At 43.5% G+C, this 21,918-nt stretch overlaps 1 protein-coding gene and 1 long non-coding RNA gene across 3 annotated transcripts in view; one reads left to right on the top strand and one right to left on the bottom strand.

Annotated features, from left to right (window-relative positions):
• The first annotated feature begins 80 nt into the window (after positions 1-80).
• Positions 81-3,199, top strand: LOC107964028. The gene is made up of 2 exons (XR_001702082.2): positions 81-823; positions 899-3,199. It is a non-coding gene; the product is annotated as an uncharacterized LOC107964028 (long non-coding RNA).
• A 2,259-nt stretch (positions 3,200-5,458) lies between these two features.
• Positions 5,459-21,918, bottom strand: part of LOC408661 — a 72,303-nt gene continuing 55,843 nt past the window's right edge. The window contains exons 2-9 of one of the 2 annotated variants that reach the window (XM_026439095.1): positions 16,795-17,209; positions 14,630-14,940; positions 14,068-14,554; positions 13,431-13,610; positions 11,885-12,026; positions 11,678-11,808; positions 11,512-11,579; positions 5,459-11,414 (exon numbers count right to left, since the gene is read on the bottom strand). In XM_026439095.1, the coding sequence (XP_026294880.1) occupies positions 11,237-11,414; positions 11,512-11,579; positions 11,678-11,808; positions 11,885-12,026; positions 13,431-13,610; positions 14,068-14,554; positions 14,630-14,940; positions 16,795-17,209 (1,912 nt within the window). In that variant the 3' untranslated portion in view covers positions 5,459-11,236. Of the gene's footprint in view, positions 11,415-11,511; positions 11,580-11,677; positions 11,809-11,884; positions 12,027-12,810; positions 13,113-13,430; positions 13,611-14,067; positions 14,555-14,629; positions 14,941-16,794; positions 17,210-21,918 lie in introns of those variants that run through there. The other variant, XM_026439096.1, reaches the window with a different exon arrangement.

The raw sequence follows: 21,918 nt of genomic DNA on the forward strand, positions 1-21,918 counted from the left end.
GAACCGCTTGAAATGAAATTTCGTCTCGGCCGTATTCGTGTTTTGTCCCCCTCGCTCTCGATTAAATTTAAACAGTGTTAATTCGTATAGATTACGGACGAATATCACAGCGGTGATCAAATAAAATTAGTGATTTTCGTGGGATAGTGGGATACTGGGTCGGTGACTCTAGTTACGTGCGTATTAAAACTACGACAGCGAGATGAATATTTTCTTCCAAAAATCAATCCATTCGTACGTGCATACGATGCATGTTATACGATACGTTAACTGAATAATTGATAATTGCGAAAATTATTCGAAACGTATTAAATTCTCGACACGTATGTCCGTTGTTTCGACGACTGTTGTTCATCGATGTGCAACACATACGAGTGCAAATTCGATTTCTTTATCATTTGTGCAACGTGTGCGACGCCATTACATTTGTGAAAAAAAGTGGCGCCAAATTAATCACGATAGTGAAATCAAAATGTCCACTCTAACGATAAATAAAACACAATTTTTCAAATGTAATGAAAATTTAATGGAAATATGTTCGGATCGTTAAATATGTTGCCGGTCGTCAATTTGTTTTGTCAGATTGCTCGAAAAGATAAAAGCTTTAACCAACAAGCTTATCTAACGACACGACAAACAAACAAAGAGACAAATTACGGTAGTAAAATCGAGTTCCGATAATAATTGCGAAACGATCGAAACGAGGATATATATATATATAGAAGGACCTGTGGGACTCGGAATCGGATGGACTGAATTTCATCCCGGTGTTCCCTTAACTGTATCCAAACGACGAAGAAGAACAAACTCGACGACGTCGAGGGTACGAGGCAAGAAACGAACTCCGCGTTCCCGACGTTCTGCACCGGTACCATTACCATTACCATTACCATTCCAGGTCTCCTTCCCGTTCTTTCGCCGGCCAGCTGGTAAACAGTGTTTCCAAGCCGAACGGGTAAATCAAGGAATCGTTCGTCTCCCGATTACCCGGGACGCGCCCGTTTTTCCCACCTGGCTTACTTACCTTTTTTTTTTTTTTCACCATCTTCGTTCCGTCGGCCACGTCGCCGCCGCGAACCTCTCCTCGCCGGGGACAATTTCTTCGTCGCTTTTCAGCTTTCTCCTTACGGGAATTTGCCGGGGAATAATGGTGAGTAACTGTACAAAGACCAAGCGGACCGATATATACCGCGTATTCGTATAAACAAAATTAAATATCCGACTTTCTAATTAACGACACGTCTACACGGGACAATGACGCCTGTTGTAATTTTATAATTTATAAAACTGATGAGCTTTTACGAATCTCGCGAAAGTCTTTTGTTCGCGAGATCGTTTCAAAAAATTCACTCTCCCCGGAACGGAATGGGCGCTCGTTTAAAAACGAGAGATAAAATCACACGGAGTCGGTTAGTCTCGTTCGGCCATTCCGGTAATTGACGAGTTCGCGAGCCAATCGAAAGAGGGCTCCAGGAGAAGAGGAGCTAGAGTTAGAATCGTAACCGTGTAACCGTAAACCGTCCACGGTTTAATTATATCGTCTTCTCTCTCTCGCTCTCGCAACCGAATTTTGTTCATCCGTGAAAAAGAGGCGCGCGCGCGCGCGCGCCGACTTATCGAATTTCTTCCAACGTTGTCAACGTTTCGGCCCGTGGCCAACAGGTTGCGCCAAGAGTTGATCCCGAGACAAAGATCGGGTTTCCTCACCGCCTGCGGGAATATCGTGTTCCTCTCGTCACGGGGGTGGCGTTTCGTACCGGAAACGGAAGCGAACCGTGCTTCCACGCGAGATATTCTCTCTTCCTCGAATATATACGAAAAAAAAATATACGCAATAAATTAATTATTTCTCGAATAATCGCAAACTTGTCACGATTGAAGGTTAAAGAGAAAGAGAGACGAAATTGGGAGGGGGGAAGAAAAGTGACGGATGGAAAGAAGAAAACGCGTGTTACGATATCGTAACCGTCAAATTATTATTACTCTCTTACAATATCTGTCTCTTTTTTTTTTAATGTTTCTCCTTGAGCTATAAACCGTCATTTCGTGTTTGTACATGAAAATAGTCCAAAAAAGTCAAAAGCACTGTTCGACGCGCTTAGCTTCTTCTTCTTCTTCTTCTTCTTCTTCTCTGTTCTCGCGCGATTTAATTAATCGGGTTTTTTTAAAAAATCGCAGTTTTTATCTAAGTTTATATTATCTTATACTCCTCTCCTCTCCTTACCCCCCCCTCTACGCGTATTGTTTCTCATTTTTTTTTCTTTTTTTTAATTTTATTCTCTCCTCCTCTCGGGTAGCAGTAGTAGTAATAGTAATAGTAGTAGTAGTAGTAATAGTAGTAATAGCAGTAGCGGTACCACTATATCTGTATAAGTGTGGATTAGAATGAACACCGGCGGTGCTTTTTCGACGATCGCTCACGACAGGATCGGTAACAACGCGCATCGTGAAGCGCGAGACATTGAGCTCTTTTATCCCCTTCTTCCTTCCTTTCTTTCTTTTTTTTTTATTTTTATTTTTGGCAGTGCGAAGCGAACTCTCCTCGATTTTTTCTCTCCTTTTTTCAAATCGTTAATCGGCTCGTCAGTCGCGAAGAAAAAACACGAATTTGCGACAACGAAGTGGCAACCGATCGTCCCAAAAATTTAATTCCTCGTCTCGTTTATCGTTGCATCTCGCTCGTGTACACGCGATAACAAGTAGGTACATCTTTCTTCACACAATTCTATCGGGGACAATTTATTGCCACTTGGTCGGAAAAATTGTGTGTCGTTCAAAGAAACGATCGGCTCGATAAAACGGTTAAAGTAAAAAAAAAAAAAGGCGATCGGAGCAGGCTTTCCAGTTTTCGAAGGTTGAAAGACAGCGGTGCCGATTCCTCTATCGATCGATCACATCTCAACGTTTTTAAACTTTATACATATACGTGTATATGTATATAAATGTATATATATTTATAATATGTATTTATATGTATATATATGTGTGTGTGTGTGTTTTTATTATCCGATTTATCTCGTTCTCTTTTTTTGCTCGCCTTTACGACGGAGAAGAAAATGGCGGCTCGTTACGTTCGGTGGAACGTAAGAGGCGAAGCTCGGCCGAGAGGGAAGGAACGCGTGGAACGTGTGGTCGTACGATCGATAATCGGCACGAGGCTCGAACGTCGGGGAACAATGGAAAATTTGACGAAAGGATAGACGCGTGTATCGTATACCGATCCATTGCGATCGTATGTAGGAAACAATATCTCTCTCTCTCTTTCTCATTCTCTCTCGAGGGGACACGAGAATCATTCTCTCTTCCGCCCGTTTCTACATAGAATTTATAATAAATGCAAACACTATATCCGCAATATCCTTAGCCGGCTCGATATTTACACTGGTAAAACATGTCTCGATTCTCCCTCTCCTCTGTAAATCGTTTCTCAACTCTTCGTTTACTCTTTATTTTCATCCTTTCTTTTTTTCTTTTTTTTTCTTTGTACATTTTACAAATTTTGCCGTAAGCTGCGTCTTTTTTTCTTTTTTTTTGTTTTTTTTTTTTTTTTTTTTTTTAATTAGTAATATTATTTATATCAAAGAGGCGCGCCCAGTTACAATAGTTTTCTTCGAGCGCGATTTCTTCAAGAGAGAGCCGTGAAAACTAGAAAGCCTCGTATTCAATATACAAGTTTTATCGTCGTGTTTCGTGCCTCTTTCGCGCGTCGTCCACGAAATCCCTTTAAATCCCCCTCCCCCCTCCTTTGTTAGAAAGAAACGGCGAAATTTCGTTCCGAACAGCGTATGAAAGCGGTTTCGAAATTCGAACGCGGTAAATTTCGGCAAATTTTTGAGGGAAATAAAACGCCGATGAAATCGATAAAAATCACTTGTTCGAATTTCGAAACGCGAACTACGTTTCGAAGCTGTTTCTCGGCCTCGATTTAACCCTCGAATACGCTCCATTCGTACGCTAGAACCGGCCGAAACGCGTGCACGCGGTTTATTTATTCGCGGTATATTGCTTTTTTTTCCCTGCGCGTGATTGCGATTAAAAGAAGAAAAAAAAAAAAATATGTGACGATGGATTGGAGCGTGGAAGATCGTGCTCGAGGGTTCGAACATGGACGACAAACCGACTGGAATGAGAATTTATAAATTCAATTTCACAAAACTTTTTACAAACTTATCCACTAGTTGCTTTAAGTATGTTACGTCGTATGCGAGTTTTCAGACAGTCGAATCGATGGAACACGAAAAGAACAATTAATTATAATTACCCGTTGAACGAACACGCGTCCTCGTGTCTCCGAGCAATCGTCGTTTAACCATCGATATTCGTTTTTCCTTTGAAAAGAAAGAGAAAGAAAAAAAAATGCAAAAAAAAAAAAAAAAGGGAAAAAAAACGTTAATATTTCTTTTTTTTTATTCGGAAGAGCCGCAGCATGTCGAACGCAAAGGAACGAAAGGAAAAAAATTATTCCGGACGATGCATACGCGTCTCGTCCGCTTCTATATATCAAGTTAACTCTCATAATCTGTCGTTTGCAAAAATACGAAACCGTCGTCGTACCATCGTTCTTCTTTCTTTCCTCCTTCTCTCTGTCTCCTTCGCCTTCCTCTCGCTCTTTTTTTGCGCCTATCGTTTCTTCGTCTATATATATATACACATATACATATACATATACATATACATATACATATATATATATATATAGTTTCTTTTTTGTCCCAAACATCGCGACTCGTAATCGATCGTGTATCTTTATTTACACAGTGCTCTAAACGATCCATTATAACCGCGTGCTCTCTCTCTCTCTCTCTCACGCGCAAGCATGCATATACACACGCGACCACGCTCTCTCTCTCTCTCTCTCTCTCTCTCTCTCTCTCTCACTCCTCCACAGTCTTTCGCATACGTTTTACACATGTACAAAGTCGAAGAGAACCGAGTGAACAGCCACGATCGCGAACAATACAACATGCACACACTCTTCAAACGATACATCTGTTTTGAAAAACACAAGTTGAAACACGCCTCGTAACTGTTCCTCAGCCCGAGTCTCTCCCCTCTCGTTTTTTCAATCCTAACGAATATCCTAATTACCTTATGTAAAACTTTACAACGTTTCGTTAAAATATACATTTATTATTGTTTAATGCGTAAAATAACGCGGATACTTTACTAATCCTAGCACGGGGGAAAAAAACACGTTCGATATATGTATATATATATACATACAAACATACATATGTATATATATATATATGTATAATAAAAAAAAAAATGGTATTAAAAGGGAATAGTATTGCGAACGAATACAATTTTTTTTCTCCCCCCTCTTAGGAAAAGAAAGGGGGGAGGGAAAGAAAAAGGAAGAAAAATGTCGAACTCGAAACGAAAAATCAATATTTCAAACTGAACAATTTGATTTGTCCTTTCCTATTTTTCCGTCTTTTGTCTTTTGATGTTGATGTTTTTTTTTTTGTCTTTTTTTTTTTTTTTTCAAATACACAACGGTCATCTCGGTTCACGAACGATACGAATCGACGAATGGTTAAAAAAAAAAAGAAGAAGAAGAAAAAAAACAAAAATACGACGAATGTTAGAATAAATCAATTGATGAAAGAACTGGTAATTTATTATTCACAGCATCGAATATCTCTACTCCGATTCCTTTTTTTCTTTTTTTTTTTTCCCCTTTTTTTTTTCTTTTTTTCTTTTTTTTTCTTTTCTTTTCTTTTCTTTTCTTTTTCCGTTTACTTGAAATAGAATCACACAATAATTAGATCCTATACACTAAATGCGGACAGTCTTTTCCGAAGCGAACTATGATGATTATAATATATACGTGTGTGTGTACGTGTGTACGTGTGTGTGTGTGTGTGTGTGTACGTGTGCATATAAATGTATATATATGTATATACATACATATATATACATATATATATATTATAATAATAATAATAATAATAATAATAATCTAAAAATGTCGAAAAATTGTTGGGGCAGGTCCGAAATAAGATCAGATTTTCATTTTCATTTCTCGCTATCGATCTAAATTTCCCGCCACGGTTCACTGCCACGAGATCAAGCGTGATCGAATACCGAATAAACCGAAAGCGTTTCCCGCCGATCCACCCTCGCACAAAAAACAAACGTACAATCATAAATGTCTAATAATTATCGAGTAAATCGAGTAAACTTAATAATTTCTATCTAAACAACGTTGCGAAAACGTTCTAAACCTAATCGATAATTCGATTATATACCTTTCTAAATACGACTAAACACGACACGACGCGCCCCCTCCCCCCCTGCCCACGTTAACACGCATCGTATCGATGCTTTCGAAATAATTCTACGAGAGAGAGAAAGAGAGAGAGAGAGAGAGAGAGAGAGAGAGAGAGAGAGAGAGAGAGAGAAAAAAAACGTACGTACTAACACGAGTTCCCGCGCAAAATAGAAATTGGTCCCACCCGTGATAAAAAGTTTCTTCGTTACCGACCGATCTATATATATATATATATATATATATATATATATATATATATATATATATATATAGATATATATATATATATCTCACCTAATCGATCATCTCGACGAGAAAGATCGTTAGAACGCGACGAGAGTGGAGCGAAAGGAACGACGATCGAATCCACCGATCACGCCACGAAGTAAATCAAACGCGAACATGAACACAAAGATGAACACGAAGAGAAAGAGAAGGAGGAGGAAGAAGGGAAAGAAAAGAAACGGGACGAAAAAAAGTAGAGAGAGAAACGAAGTGCGCGGCGTGAGATATGTTACATGGCACTGGCAGAAAGATGCCACAACATGGGAGGGAAAGGGGGAAAAAAGCAGAACGAGGGGAAAGATAAAAAGAAGAAAAAAAGGGACCGTGGTAGGCGAGCGGTGGAAGAGGGGAAAGGAGAGGGGGGCAGAATATACCGCGCGCTAAACGAAAAAAAATCGATCGATAATTTTATCTCTGCGTGAGTAAACGGTGAGTTTAACTTGTATACACATATAGCTGTTATGTACATATATATAAATATATATATATATATACGTGATACGGATTTTCCTACGTGTTTATGTTTTCGCTGGCAGTGCCTTGGTTTCGCGTCCAACGTGATGAGACTGGCAGTAAGCGCGCGTGACGCGCAACGTTCGCGCAAAAAAAACGGATCTAAAAAAGGAGCTGAAGAATGTTAAGAGAGAAGAGAGAAAAAAAAAAAAAAAAGAAAGAAAGAAAAAGAATCGATCGGAGGGCGACCAGTTTAGGCGCGGGACGGTGAGAAAAAACGGTGATTCGCGGTAGCAAACTCGAAAAGTTAAATTAATTAAAGAGACGGTTTCTGAAAGTTGCGTCCATGGTATTTGAACGGGTGGCAGTGCGCGATATTTGGCAGTGACGCGTTTCTTCTTTCCTCTCCTGCGAATCGCTTCTTCCTTCCATAACGAGCCAGAACGGATCTCCCTCTTCGATTCCATTTCATCGCGGCGTTCCTCTTCTCTTCTAATGCTGAACACCCAAACGTGTGTATGTATATATATATATATAATGTGTGTGTGTATATGTGTGTGTGTACGTGTACGTCTCTCTCTCTTCCGAAACGAGAATTCAAAAGATCAAAAAAGTGAATCTCCTTCTCGCTTGGAATCGTGTAAGCTGACAATAGGCTGTGCGCCGCCCCATTCGGGACAGTTTCGATATCCTTCTAAAAGAAGAGGCAGTGGCCCGTATCATCAGGCGATTTACAGATAATTTCAACTAACTATTTACATACGCTCGTCCGCGAATATATATATATATATCCCGTTGCCGTCGGCACGTGCGCCGGTACTTTTTTTCATTTTTTTTTTTCTTTTCTCTGCGTAAAGGAAACCAACGAGAGTTTCATTTTCGTATAATTACCGGTTATTCCGGTGACGAATAATTTTTCACTCGCGCACTCGCTCACGCACGCATGCACGCACGCACGCACGCACGGGCCTGAAGCAACAAAGGACACATCGTAAACCACTTATCCATCCGCGGCAACTAGAGATCTATCGGATTATACAGTTAATCGTAATAATAATAATAGTAAGAATAATTAATCGACCAATTAGCCTAGAGTTCTTAATTACAATCGTATTGGCAGTGTTTCTTAGCTGGTGTGTGTAGATGTGCTTCTGTCCGTGTGTGTGTATGTCCCAGTATGCTCATTTTTCATTTTCCTTCTCGCTCTCTCTCCAGTTGTCTCTTCCTTCCTTCCTTCCATAATTTTTCTCCTTCGTTCTTTCTCTTTTTTTTCCTCTCTCTCTCTCTCTCTCTTTCTCCTTCTCCTTGCAATATCTCTTTTCCCGTCCTCGTACCAGCTACACAACACGTCGTCGACACGTCGAATAATCCACCCCTCCCACTTTGTTACTCCTCTTAATTTACAAGTATTCACTTTACTCTCTACATAATTATATATGTGTACAATCGTGCGGCATCCACATTCCATGATGTCAGAAATTTCCGCGATACGAGAAATATATTTTCTACGATCTCGGCGTGTCTAACCTAACACCTATGAAAATAGCGATCCGGCACACACTCATCCATTATCCATAAGTTCTCCTCCTCCTTCTCCTCTTCCTCCTCCTCCTTCTTCTTCTTCTTCTTTCTCTTTGTAAACGATTCGCTTTCGTATTACTCCCCCAACCCTTTAGTAACTCCTGTGGAAAATGTAACACAGCCATCGTGTTTCATCCTTGTTCAGAGTGGTAACAACTTTTCGTTCGTTACGGTCGATACAGCAGTCGATGCTCTCACGCTGTCGAATACTCACTCGGTTCTTCTTTCTTTTTTTATCCCGTTTTCTTTCCTATAGAGTCGCTCCTTTTTTATCGCAGGTATCCCCGACTGACCGACCGAGTGATTTCTAACCTTTTTCTCTCTCGTCGCGATTCCGATAGCTGATCTGCCGTGCAAAATTCTTCGATATTATATTATCTTCCCTTCTTTTTTTCCGTCGAATCGGATGAAAAACGTTGAGACGATACAGAGACTTGGAACTGAGAGAGTTTGAATTCGGGAATCATAAAGAGGATATATATATACATATGTATATAATATATAATGTACAGTTGCTTTTGAAATGAAAAATCATTGGAGACTCCTACTTTTATTCTGATTTTCCTTTTCTTTTCTTTCTTTTTTTTGTCGATCGGAATATAAGAACGAGAGGGTTAAATGGAATAATAAGAAACCTTTTGCTCGATTTCGTTTCGCCAGAGTTTGCAGCATTGACATTTTCGCTGCACGTAACTAAGCATAGGGAAGATAAAAATAGGTTGAAGTACGGACAGAGAAATGAAACAAGTTTTAAGCACGAAAACAACAAAGCAACCTCGTTCCGACTTTTCTTCTTGTTTATTTACTTTTTTTTTTTTACTCTCTTTCCCTTTCTCTTCTCTCTACTTTTCTATCTCGTTTCGTACACGATATTCTCTCTCTCTCTATTTTTTCCTTTCTTTTTTTTCTCTCTCGAAGAGGGGAAAACGGATAAATCTCGATAGAAATCCCATTGGCACATCGGTCGTTCGACTGTCTCTCTCTTACCGTTTCAAGTTTCAATCTTTGTTTCATTATACATTCTCTCTCGTGAAAGTAACAACGAATCTGTATCTCTATTTTCTTCTCTCTTCTTTCTTCTTTTTCTTTGTTTCGTCTATTCTTCGGTGATTTCCATTTACATTCGTCTCTTTGGCTATTGCCCTCTTCCGTTGTCGCCTTCTCCCAAGATTCCTTTATCCGATAACACACCGCCCATGCATATACACGCCCCCTCTTCTTTCCTTACCTTTCTCTCTCTCTCTCTCTCTCTCTCTCTCCATCTCTCTTTATCTCCGCACGTCGCACGACACAACGGCCTGCACGAATTTCTACCGAGTTGAAGATCGAGGTAGATACATCTCCTTTTAAAAGTTGGTCGAGGGTCGAGGGTGAGTCGAAACACACGTCTCCATTTCTTCACACCCCTTTTCTCTCTATCTCTCTCTCTCTCTCTCTCTCATCTCAGGGGGTAGTAGTTGAACAGGGCCCGGAAGTGCCAAGGGGCCATTGTTAGATATTAATTGATTCTTAAGGCCACCAGAGTGATTATCTCCTTACAATCTCGTTTAACTAACATTTAATAGTTTGCATTTCTTTTTTTTTTCCCTTACTTCTTTGTTCTTTTTTTTTACTTTTAGCTTTTTATCATTATTATTATTATTAATTATTATTAATTATTATTATTAATTATTATTATTATTATTATTATTATTATTATTATTATTATTACTCTCTTCTTCGCTTAATCACGCATTATCAAGTAAGTAATCAAAGTTGTATCCAAGTAAAATTCTCTCTTGCGTCTCTTCTATCTTGCATTATTGTTTCCTTCGGCTTCTCGTTTTTTTCTCTTTTTGTATTTTTTTTTTTTTTTGCATTTTTCTTTCTTTTCTCTCTTTCATTTTAATTCAACTCCACCGTCTCTCTCTCTCTCTCTCTCTCTCGATTGGTCTTGGTGACGACGGTCAACGGTATATAAAATCGTATCCACGGTGAGGCACTTTTGAGGCCCAAGCCTAGCTCTTCCGAGTCCGACGAGTGTCGCAGCTTCGAGTATCACAGGCACTCGTGGCAGGAATCGACCCCAACGTTTTTTTTTTCAAAATTTGGTATCGATAGGCAACAAGAATATCCATTTCATCGCTATCCACGACTACTAAATATATCACCTAACGATTTTTTCGTTCGATTTAGGCTAAATAAATTAGAATGTAGTAATTACTCTTTCCTCTCCTTTGGGTATATTCTTAGCTCTACGTTCTTAATTCTTCGTCCCCGTTCGTTCATCTTCCCTCCTTTCTCTCTCTCTCTCTCTCTCTTTCCCTCGAATCTCACAGATCCTCATGGATTCTCCCATTTCGGACATGTTAACCAATCCGATCCAATCTCCAACCGTTTTCGGGCCATGCATTTCCACCTCTCGAAACGAGAGGGCGTCTCTAACCCAGGTTACCCTTCCCTGAATTACCTGTATTCAGGTTCCAGTTTAATTTTTGCTAGGCTTTCTTTTTTATTTCTTTTTTTTCCCCCAGTTTCCATACCAGAAAGCGCGATCGTCCTGATACAGGACTCGTCTCTCTATTCTCGTTCTCTCTGGCTCGATCTTCGTCTTGGCTACTTGGTCACGCTTTTCCCTTCGATCATTCTCGATCGGCATTATCACGAGTTCTTGGCCGGTTTCCGGCGCTGCTTAACCCGCATCGACGACGGCTCAGTGCTGCCCACTGCCGAGAACAGGGCCAAGCTCACCTCCTCCGGGTGAGACGCCGCCACTTTCCGTATTCCTACGTTTTTCGTGCTTTGTACTTCCGACTCTAATACCCATTCGTCCGGCTCGCTGCTCGTGGAAATGGAAAAAAAATATTTAAAGTTTTGTAAAATAAGATAAGAGGAATAGAAAAAAAAATGAAGTGCAAGAAAGAGTGTTCACTCACATATCTTGAGGGTACCATCGTAACAATACTTTAGTCTTCCCGTCCATTTCTACTCTTCGGGCTAATACCTGAAGAAGAAGAAGAAGAAGATGAAGAAGAAAAGGATCAGAGATTATTACGATCGATCGTGTATATAAACATAAAGTGAGTGAGTGTCTCTTCTTACTTGACTAGTTAGGGCCATCGAATTTCCTGGTGTCTCAGCGAGACGACCTTGCGTCCTCGACTTTGCCAATTGTAACAACCTGTGCTGAAGACCCTCCATCACCCCTGAATCGAAGTAATCGAACAGTCTCGCTGTTGAAAAAAGAGGGAAAAAAATTACGAGTCCGTTCGAGGGGATCCTGTCTCGATGGGAAAAGACGGTATCTACCTGACCACGGTTGCCGCCTGTATCGAAGCCGTTTACCGTTTCTTCTCACCAATTTCCCTCCGCTCTCGCAGCTCCGTCTAGCGTTATTGTTGCTCGTTTCCGGTTGATTAAAGTGTCCGTTCACGTGCCTCTCGAGAGCCGTCTGCAAAGCATATTTCGTTCGATCATTCGTCCGGAATTGGGCACGTTCCGGGGAGAATAAATTTGAAAAAAAAAAAAATAAATAAATATAAGACTCGAATTTTGATTCGATCGATCGGGTACACAATAACTGAGTACCGTGATTAAGATAAATTTAGGATTGGATAAAAATGTTGAAAAAAAGAAAAAAGTCCCCTGGCGCGAGATGAGAGAGATTTGCTTCGAACGAGACACGTTCCGTCGCGGCGAGTCGTGAGCGTTGACTATTTTCCAAAATGGTTTCCATCTGACCGCGAGGCGAGTCTCACGGTGCGGATGAATCTAGCCGCGATCAAAACCGTAAAAAAAAAAACGCGATCGAACTAGTTCCTCCTTTTCGCTTCGGGAGAAGCGACGTGTCTCTCGATTGCGGGTGGACAGTTCTTTTTTTGTCTCCAGGCCGTCCCTGGAAAATGCCCGCCATTCTCATCCCGAGCAAACCGAATCGACCGAGGCAAATTTCTCCGCTTTTTTCCCATACTTACGTGCACCCTCGAGAAGTCGGTAAAGAAGAGCGTTTGCAATCTTTAATCTTCTTAACCGGCACGGATCAATTTCTCTCTCTTTCTCTATCTCTCTTTCTTAAGTTTTAAGGAATCGAAAACCAGGGAGTACAGTTCGCCCCGATTCAACAAACAACAAAATTTCGTGAATAAAAATTTAACGTTAAATCGAACGCGTAGTCCCTCGTTTTTTGCGCGCAACGATACATTACCTAACCATTCGACGGCATCGAGTTTCATAACAAAAAAAAAAAAAAAAAAAAGGAAAAAAAAGAAAGTAGGAAAGAATCATCTCTGCATCTGGTATGTATACTTCGATTCGCGAGGAGGCTCGTCGTTGAAGTACGCAAGTTGACGCTCGTGCTCGACATAAACATAGTAGAAAAAACATGTTTCGTTAGTGTGCGCACACATGGACATGGTTCGCTGGTCGCGCGAAACGATTATTGGCACGGATACATAGAAACAGGTCTCGGTCTCGATAGGAAAGGACAAAGTTGGGACACAAACGGCAACACAACATATCCGGGGGACTCCGTTGAATTCTGAAAAAGGAAAAAAGTATCGGGTTTGCGGCGAGCGCCAAACTCTTCCTTGAAAATCTCACCGATTTTCGATTACGAACGATCTTCGGTTGGAACGAAAAGCGATGGCGGTCCACGATTCTTTCGCCGCGAGGTGGACGGGACAAAGAGGATCGTCGTCGTTGACGAAACGACGGAAAAAACTGCCTTATCCATCGTCGATTCACGCTCGAAAGGATGATCGGAGATCGAAAATCGACTCGGATCGAGGATTCCGATTTCCCGAATGCAAAAAAGAATCAACTTATACTTTTTGCCATGGAATCGAGGAGGCATTACCTGAGAGCTGAATCTGCTGCCGCAGCCGTCGACTATGCACCGGAAGGGCTTGTTCCCACCGTGAGACAACACGTGCCGTTCCAACCACCTCCTCGAACAGGAACTCCTCCCCTGCACCTTGCAACCCTGCCACTGGCATACGAAGTTGTCGCTCCCTGTCTGGGTGTTGATATGAGCTACCTGAAGGAACGCGGAACCAAAATCACTTGTCAAACAAACCACTCTCTTTTTTTTCTTTTCTCTCTCTCTCTCTCTCTCTCTCTCCCTCATTTTTAATAATAGCCAATACACATATCGTACCATTGACCACGTTGAAATCCTATATATCTACCGGACATTCGATAGCCACGAAAGTGTCGCGATATATCGATTTCGCGACGAGGGGGGGGGGGGGGAGGGGGGGTGAAGGGAAGATAAAAAAAAAAGATCCGAATCTTTTGTGTCCCGAAAACACACGAACCAACAACAACAACAACATCAACATCAACAATATAAAAACGGGAAACGCGATACAGGTGGTTTATTATTCCGATCGAGTTACCTCCGAATCGAATCGAATCGAAACGAAATGAAACGAAACGAGACGAAACGAAACGAATCGAGTCGAATCGAATGCAACGCTCCACTTTCGAATTACCTGCAAATGTTCGAGAAGTTCGCCGCTCGACTCGAAGCTCTCCTCGCACTTGTCCCATCGGCACACGCCGCTGTCCGTCGCCTGTTGCCTGTCCTTCTCCGGCTCCCGTGCAGGGAATCGTATGGTGGTCGGCGCGGAGAGTATCGGCGATAGGGGTGGTTTCGATTCGCTGCTCCTCGAGTCCTCCTCCTCCTCCTCGACGTCGTCCTCGTCCGCGGGCCTCACCTGCCTCTCCTTGCCCTCCTTGCCACCCTCCTCGGGCGGGAATCTCTTCAACGGGTCTTGCCCACCCTGCGACGCCCTCAACGAGCCCAGGATCCCCCCGCACCCGTTCGTCAGATTGTTGTTCTCGTTCACGTGCGGCTTCGAAAGGATGCAACCCTTGAAGTCGAGCGCGGCCGCCTCCACGTTGCCCAGGGCGGGGGCGGGCGTCGCGGGCGGGGACGAGACGCCGTTCTTCGCGTTCGAGCTCGCGTCCGACGTCAGCCTGGAGCGGAGGCGAGCCGTTAAAGGCGGGAAAACGGGACTCGGTCCCGGTTTAAAGGGTCGAGGCGTTTTTTACCTGAGCGAGGAGATCTTGCAGCTGGGGATGCTCTTCAACACCTCGTTCGAGATGGGCAGGCTGGGCACCGGTTTAGGCAATTTCTTCTCCATCTTGCCGTTCGCCCTCGGCACCACGACCAACGGCGGCTTCTTGGTGGGCGGCGGGGACATGGCCAGGCTTCTCACTTCCCAATCGTTGCCCGACGCCGACACGGCGCCCAGGTACTTGGCCAGACCCGCCTTGCTCCTCTGCACAGTGGCAGCCGGCCTGCGAAATTCCGACGAACTCTTCGCGACCAGCACCGACATCGCCTCGCTGCTCTTCTTGATCTTTCCGTCGGGAAGATAAATTAATCGTTAGTCGAAAATATCCGGGGAAGGGGGATAATCAACTTTAACTGAATTAATCGTAATGGAATTTTTGAAATTATTCTACAATTTAATATATATTCAATATTACTAAATTCTAAATATTCGTAAGATCAGTATCGTTGATTTAATGGAGAAATAAACTCTTCTTAATCTTTCGATCGAAAAATCGGGAGAGGGGAATAATCAAATTTAATTCCTCTTCGAATGAATTAATCTATTATTCTACAATTTAATATATGTTCAATATTACTAAATTCTAAATATTCGTAAGATCAGTATCGTTGATTTAGTGGAGAAATAAATTCTTCTCGATCTTTCGATCGAAAAATCGGGGGAGGGGAATAATCAAATTTAATTCCTCTTCACGAATTAATCGATTATTCTACAATTTAACATATATTCAATATTACTAAATTTTAAATATTCGTAAGATCAGTATCGTTGATTTAGTGGAGAAATAAACTCTTCTCGATCTTTCAATCGAAAAATCGGGAGAGGGGAATAATCAAATTTAATTCCTCTTCATGAATGAATTATTCTACAATTTAATATATGTGAATCAAATTCTGGATACTTATAAGATCAGTATCATTGATTTAATGGAGAAATAAATCAGCACCGATCTTGCTGCTCTTCTTAATCTTTCGATCGAAAAATCGAGGAAGGGGAATAATCAATCATTTAAATCCTGTTCACGAATGAATTAATCATAATGGAATTTTTATTGGAATTATTTAAATTATTATTAATTTAACATATATGAAATTCAATATTATTAAATTCTAAATATTCGTAAGATCAGTATTAATTTAAGCATCGACATCGCCTTTCTGCTCTTCTCGATCTTTCGATCGGAAAAATACATCGATCGTTAATCAAAAAAATTAGAAGAGGGAAATAATGCATCAACTTTAATTTTTACTGATGGAACTGTTCACGAATGAATTAATGGAATTTTTATTGGGATGATTATTTTACAATTTAACATATACGAAATTCAATATTATTAAATTCTAAATATTCGTAAGATCAATATCATTGATTTAAGCACCGACATCACTTTGCTGCTCTTCTCGATCTTTCGATCGAAAAATCGGGAGAGGGGTATAATCAACTTTCAATAATTCCTCTTCACGAATAAATTAATCGATTATTCTACAATTTAACATATATTCAATATTACTAAATTCTAAATATTCATAACATCAATATATTGATTTAATAAAGAAATAAACTTTTCTCAATCTTTCGATCGAAAAATCGGGGGAGGGGAATAATCAAATTTAATTCCTCTTCACGAATTAATCGATTATTCTACAATTTAACATATATTCAATATTATTAAATTCTAAATATTCGTAACATCAGTATCATTGATTTAATAGACAAATAAACTCTTCTTAATCTTTCGATCGAAAAATCGGTGGCGGGGAATAATCAACTTTAATTCCTCTTCACAAATAAATTAATCGATTATTCTACAATTTAATATACGCGAATCAAATTTTTATTATTAAATTCTAAATATTCATAAGATCATTGATTTAATGGAGAAATAAAGTCTTCTCGATCTTTCGATCGAAAAATCGGGAGAGGGGAATAATCAACTTTAATTCCTCTTCACGAATAAATTAATCGATTATTCTACAATTTAATATACGCGAATCAAACTCAATATTACGAAATTCTAAATAACGGAGAAATAAACTCTTCTCGATCTTTCGATCGGGGGGGATACTCGTAAAGATCGGTATCATTGTCGAGATGAATCAAAGAAAAACGTAAAAAAAAAAAAAATAAGACAGCAATCACCTTGGGTTGCTGGGGTTTGATCTGGGTTTTGAAGTACTCGGTGATCTTCCCCTGGGACTCGTGGTGGTGGTGATGATGATGGCCGGCGGCGCTCGGCTTGCCGGCCGACTTGCCGCTCCCCCTGAACCCGGGATCCGCGGCCCCGGACCTCGGCAGGGCGCCAGCCTCGGGCTCGCCCTTCAGCCTCTTGTAGGTGGAGCACGCGGTGGCCGCGAGGGGCGGGGTCCAGGGCCACTGGGGCCTGGTGCTGATCTGCGAGGAGGGCGCCAGCTTGGGTAGGGACGGCAGTGGACTAGCGGATGCGCCCCTCACGGCTGCTACCCCCTCGTCGCTGCTCGTGCTGCACGGGGAACCGGGCTCCGTGATGTCGCTGGTTCCGCTGCTGCTGCATTCCCCGCAGGACACGGCCACGCCACTGCGAAGAATCAACCAAAAATCAACATTTATTTAAAAATGAAAATAAACACCATTTTTCAACTCGTATATTTCGTTCGTCGATGAAAAAAAAATTCTTACGTCCTCGAATTTCCTTCCTCGGGAAAATTCTCGAGGGGGAGGGGGAGGGTGTATCGTGTTTATTTTTCTTTCTTTTTTGCGGTTTGGAAGTATCGGGAGGGAGGGGACTGGCAGCAGCGGGGAAATTGCACGTTTACCGGGTAACAGTATTAGCAGCAGCGCAAACCTAATTACAGGGTCAGACACTGGCAATTGGGGCGGCGTTTGAGGGCCGGCAGCCAGCGCCACGAGCCGTTCCGCTCGCCCCCCTCCCCCTCCCCGCCCGCCGCGGCGAGGAAACGCAACCGAGGAATCGAAATCGTTATCGTTCCCGCCAGGCGAGAGTCATAAAATTAATAGTGATTTGTTGAGATTATTTGAAATTCGAAGGGTAAGGTAAGGTAAGAAAGATAAAGGAAAGAATTGGATTTTAAGGATGGAAAGAAGAATAAATTGAATGGACGGAACGGTGGACGGAAATGCGAGCACGAATTTCTGTTTAGTTGGCGAAACGGAAAACCTAGACTCGAGTCCGCGGCCGCTTGCACCTGCGTTACGGGAACGGTATTGCAAAAGCAATCGTATCGCATGCCAGAGCGGTAGTTCGCGTTTCGCCGTTCGAAAAAGAATGCCCGTTGGAATGAAGTTTGCGCGCAGCGCGCTCTGGGACGAGGATTGAATTCGCGCGCGCGCGCGCGCGCCAGCGCAACGTCGACGCCGTTTCTGCGACCGCCGAATACCGTTTCCACCTCCGTTTCCCATCTCCGCCGTTGTCGCCTCGAAAAGAGTCTCACCCGCCGCGAACGCCCTCTTCGATTAATTTACGATAATCGATCGATTACCATTCACCCGTTCGTTCGAGATTAATTAAAAAGCGCATTAGAGAGAGAGAGAGAGAGAGAGATATTCTTCTCTCCTCGTCGCTCACACCTGCCTCGCATCGTGCGCACCCACGACATCGATCGTAACCGATAATCGATCGAACGAACGGTTTCGTTAGTTGGCGACCGATAATTGGTTCGCGCTCGAGCAAAGTCGAACGCGTGCGTGATGCACGCTTTGATGCGGTGCTCGTTAACGAGGCAACCCTCTCTCTCTCTCTCTCTGCTTAATTTTTAATTCCTCCCGTGATCGTTGTCGAGCTCGAATAGTTTCGATTCGTATTCCAGTTCCACGAGTCGATGTCCTTGTTGTCATCGTTCGCAGCGGTGATAAGATCGAGAGAGAGAGAGAGAGAGACGAGATAACGAATCCGAGGGATAGAAACGAAACTGAAGTAAACTGAAGTAAACGAGACGAAACGAAACGAAACGTTTCTAAGGTTCGCGTGATTTCTCGTGATTTTGCGCGTCTCGTCGGCGAGCAGTGACCGAGACGGCGTAAATTCTCTCGGACGATAAAACGCGATCCTAGTTTTCAGGGAAGGAAGGAGGAAGAGGAGGAGAGGGAAAGGAGGACGCGGGCTCGCTCGACCCGACGGAGGCATGCATGCACGCCGCTCTCCATGCTTTTCGCCACGGCGGATATTTTCGGAGGCGCGATCGTGTGTGCCGTGCTGTCGACGTCACCGGAGAAAGAAAGACACTGACCTTTCCACATTACGATTCCTTTCCGACATTGCGTTTACGCAACGACGCGCTCTGTCGGCCGAGGGCGAGAGACCAACCGGGAGAAACCAAGTCGCGCGGTCGTTCGTTAAACTCTCGACCGGCTGGTGAATGACGGTCATTGTGCCATCAAACTCCTTTATCGATTCGAGAATCTCCTCCGGGTCGAGAGGGCCCTCTTCCACGATCGAACGTCGCCTCCTCTCTCTCTCCTACCTGGATACGAATCCCCCCCCCTCGACCCATTTCTCCTCTACAACAACTCCTGTTTCCCGTTTCTATACAAATACCAAAATTTCTAACGCGTTCGCGGCTGGACGTAAATAAAACGGGTAACGCGATACGAACGAACGAAATTTTTCAAACTCGAAAGTTTATTACGAAACGTGAGGAAGAAGGCGGTGATGGGTTTGGAAAGGAACAGGAACAGTTGCAAGTTTTTGACAATTTTTCTTCGCGAGTCGTATCGCGTGCTACATCGATCCGGAGATCTATGCGGCGATAGGATCGCGAGGCCAAGTTCTTGCGGATCACGCTACGTAGATTATATTGTCCTTGCAGGTGGCTCCTCCGTTCGGAGGTGCACCAAGGCTCGGACGATGCTCGCACATACACACATACACGTATACGTATCCACGCGTTTCCATCCACTCGACCAAGCCATTCTCTCTCTCTCCCTCCCTCGTTCTCGCGTATCCGCTCCACTCTTATTTTCCTACACACCGTTTCGCCAATGTGTCGTCTCTCTCTCTCTCTCTCTCTATCTCATTCTCCACCGAGCCTGTCTCCCTTCCTCCTTTTACGCGTACTATTTACCAGCGAAGTGCACGTTTCACTCTCGGGATTTCTTGTCCACTTTACCGCCGCTCTTTTCCCTACATTCGTCCCCCTTCCCCATTTCCTCTAGGTTTCCCGAACCCGCCGAAACATCTGTTCTCCGCGACCGAGATTAAACATCGGGAGCGGCATTAGACGGAAACTGAAGTAAAACGACGTTCGTCGAAACTTTTCGAAACTTTCGTCGATTTCTCGATCGTTCTTTTTTTTTTTTTTTTTTCCTCTCCCCAACATCGAAACCAATGCCAGCGCGTGAACAAATTTTCAAAGCAACGGCGCTAGCGTCGTCCGACAAAGTTCTCGCAACACCGTTTAGCTTCTTTCGACAAGAGACAAAGCCTTTGCGTAGCTGTTTCTCGAATCGTTCGATCGCAACGGACTTCTCGAGAACGACTCGCTGTTATCCAATTATAGAAACTAATCGAACAAATTGCGCCTCCTTCTCCCACTTATCGAAAAATTACTTCAACTATCCCATCGTTTCTTTCCGCCCTTTTATTCCTCGAACCAGACGAACATCAGACGTCCCCTCTCGTCGCGCATCCACTTGTTTAGCCTCTCTCCCTCTCTCTCTCTCTCGCGTTCTTTAATTCCCTGTGTCGCGGCCCCTCAGCCCTTCGCAGATTGTTCGTCACCCCCAAGTTCATCCGATGTCTTCCTCGGTTGTCGCTGAAACATCGTCCATCGTTCTCTTTTCTGCTAAATCGCTTCATCCCTCTCTATCCCGCACCCCTCCAGACCCGAATTCTGTCCCGTTCCCCAACGCGCGCCTCTTCGCAACTATCCTCGTCCCACTCGCGTCAACCTCTTAGAATTCCGCTTCGTCGCTCCTCGTCCCTCTTCGGGGGAAATCCATCCTTCTAATTCCTCGAGCGTCCTTCGCTCTCCTTCCTTTCTCGATCCTTCTATCGCTCGCTTTCTCTCTCTCTCTCTCTCTTTCATTTTCCTCTCGCCGCTCACTCTCGCTAGTCCCCACGACGAAGTTTCTCTTTCCCTCTTTATTCTCTTTATTCCCCTCGTATCTTTCAGCTCCACTCGCCCTTTCTCGCTCGCGCACCGTACCTTCCTCTCCCTTCCCCCCACCGCGGGCCGCGTTCCTCGCGCGCGCTCTCTCTCTCTCTCGCTCTCGCTCTCGCTCGCTCGCTCGCTCGCTCGCTCGCTTCTCCCACCACCGCCCGTCCTAACCTTCTCTCTGTCTCGCCCTGCGACGTTGCCTCTCTTCTCCTTCCTTATCAGCAGGCCGTGGGCTTCGAAGCATCGGGCAGCGATGGGAATGATGCCCTCGCACGCCAGTTTTGCTCGTATCGATTACAATTCCGCTCATGCCCATTACCACTCGATAATATCCGATTTTTTTTCCCTTTCCTTCCCCTCTCGCGCGATCTCGTTGAGGCGATCGATCGCTCGCCAACGGTTTTAATTTCATCGACGATATCTTCGCTCGGGGATCCTCGGTTCTAAGTAATCGCCGTCTCTAGCGTGACCGAAGTTATTATTCATTCCTTAAAGTGCACCAAACAGCACTTCGAGGTTGCAAAACAAGGCTACAGATTAATCATGCATTCCCCGACGTTCCGTTTGGTCGAAGGTTCCCGAACCTTATTTGTATCGGACCCATCGCTGGCGCATGCGCGCGTCCACACAAGCGCACACGTTCTCTCGGTCGGTCCGTCTCTGTCGGTCGCAGGTCGGGGAAAATGGTATTCGCGCGACTGTCTCCTTCCTCGTCTCTAACGAGGAACCGTTCTCTGTCCTCGTCGAGCGCGCGACGGCGGAAATGCATGCTCACCTAAATACCTCGAGTTATATTCACAACTAGAACCGACCGCGCGGGCAAGCAACGATACCGAGCAACGGTTGCTCGTTTTTAACGATCGAAATTCTTCCAAAATTTGTAAAAACCATTCGTCAAAAATTTTCTCGATAAACGATACCATATTTTCTCTCCTTATTCTCTGGAAAAAGTATTCGACGATTTTTTCTCTCTCTCCTTTCCCGTTATATTTCGCTTCGTGAAAACGAATCCTCCACCCATAGATACAGATTTTTTTCTCGAACACGATAAAATCGTTGAAGGAGGATAATTTTTCGTGCACGGCTCGGGGAGGCATGACGCGTCGGGAGATGGATGTTCGATGGGCGGCAGCGTTGCGTAACTGACCTACGCCCAATCCGCTGATCCTCG

The sequence above is a fragment of the Apis mellifera genome, linkage group LG2, assembly GCF_003254395.2.
Source record: "Apis mellifera strain DH4 linkage group LG2, Amel_HAv3.1, whole genome shotgun sequence".
Lineage (NCBI taxonomy): Eukaryota > Metazoa > Arthropoda > Insecta > Hymenoptera > Apidae > Apis > Apis mellifera.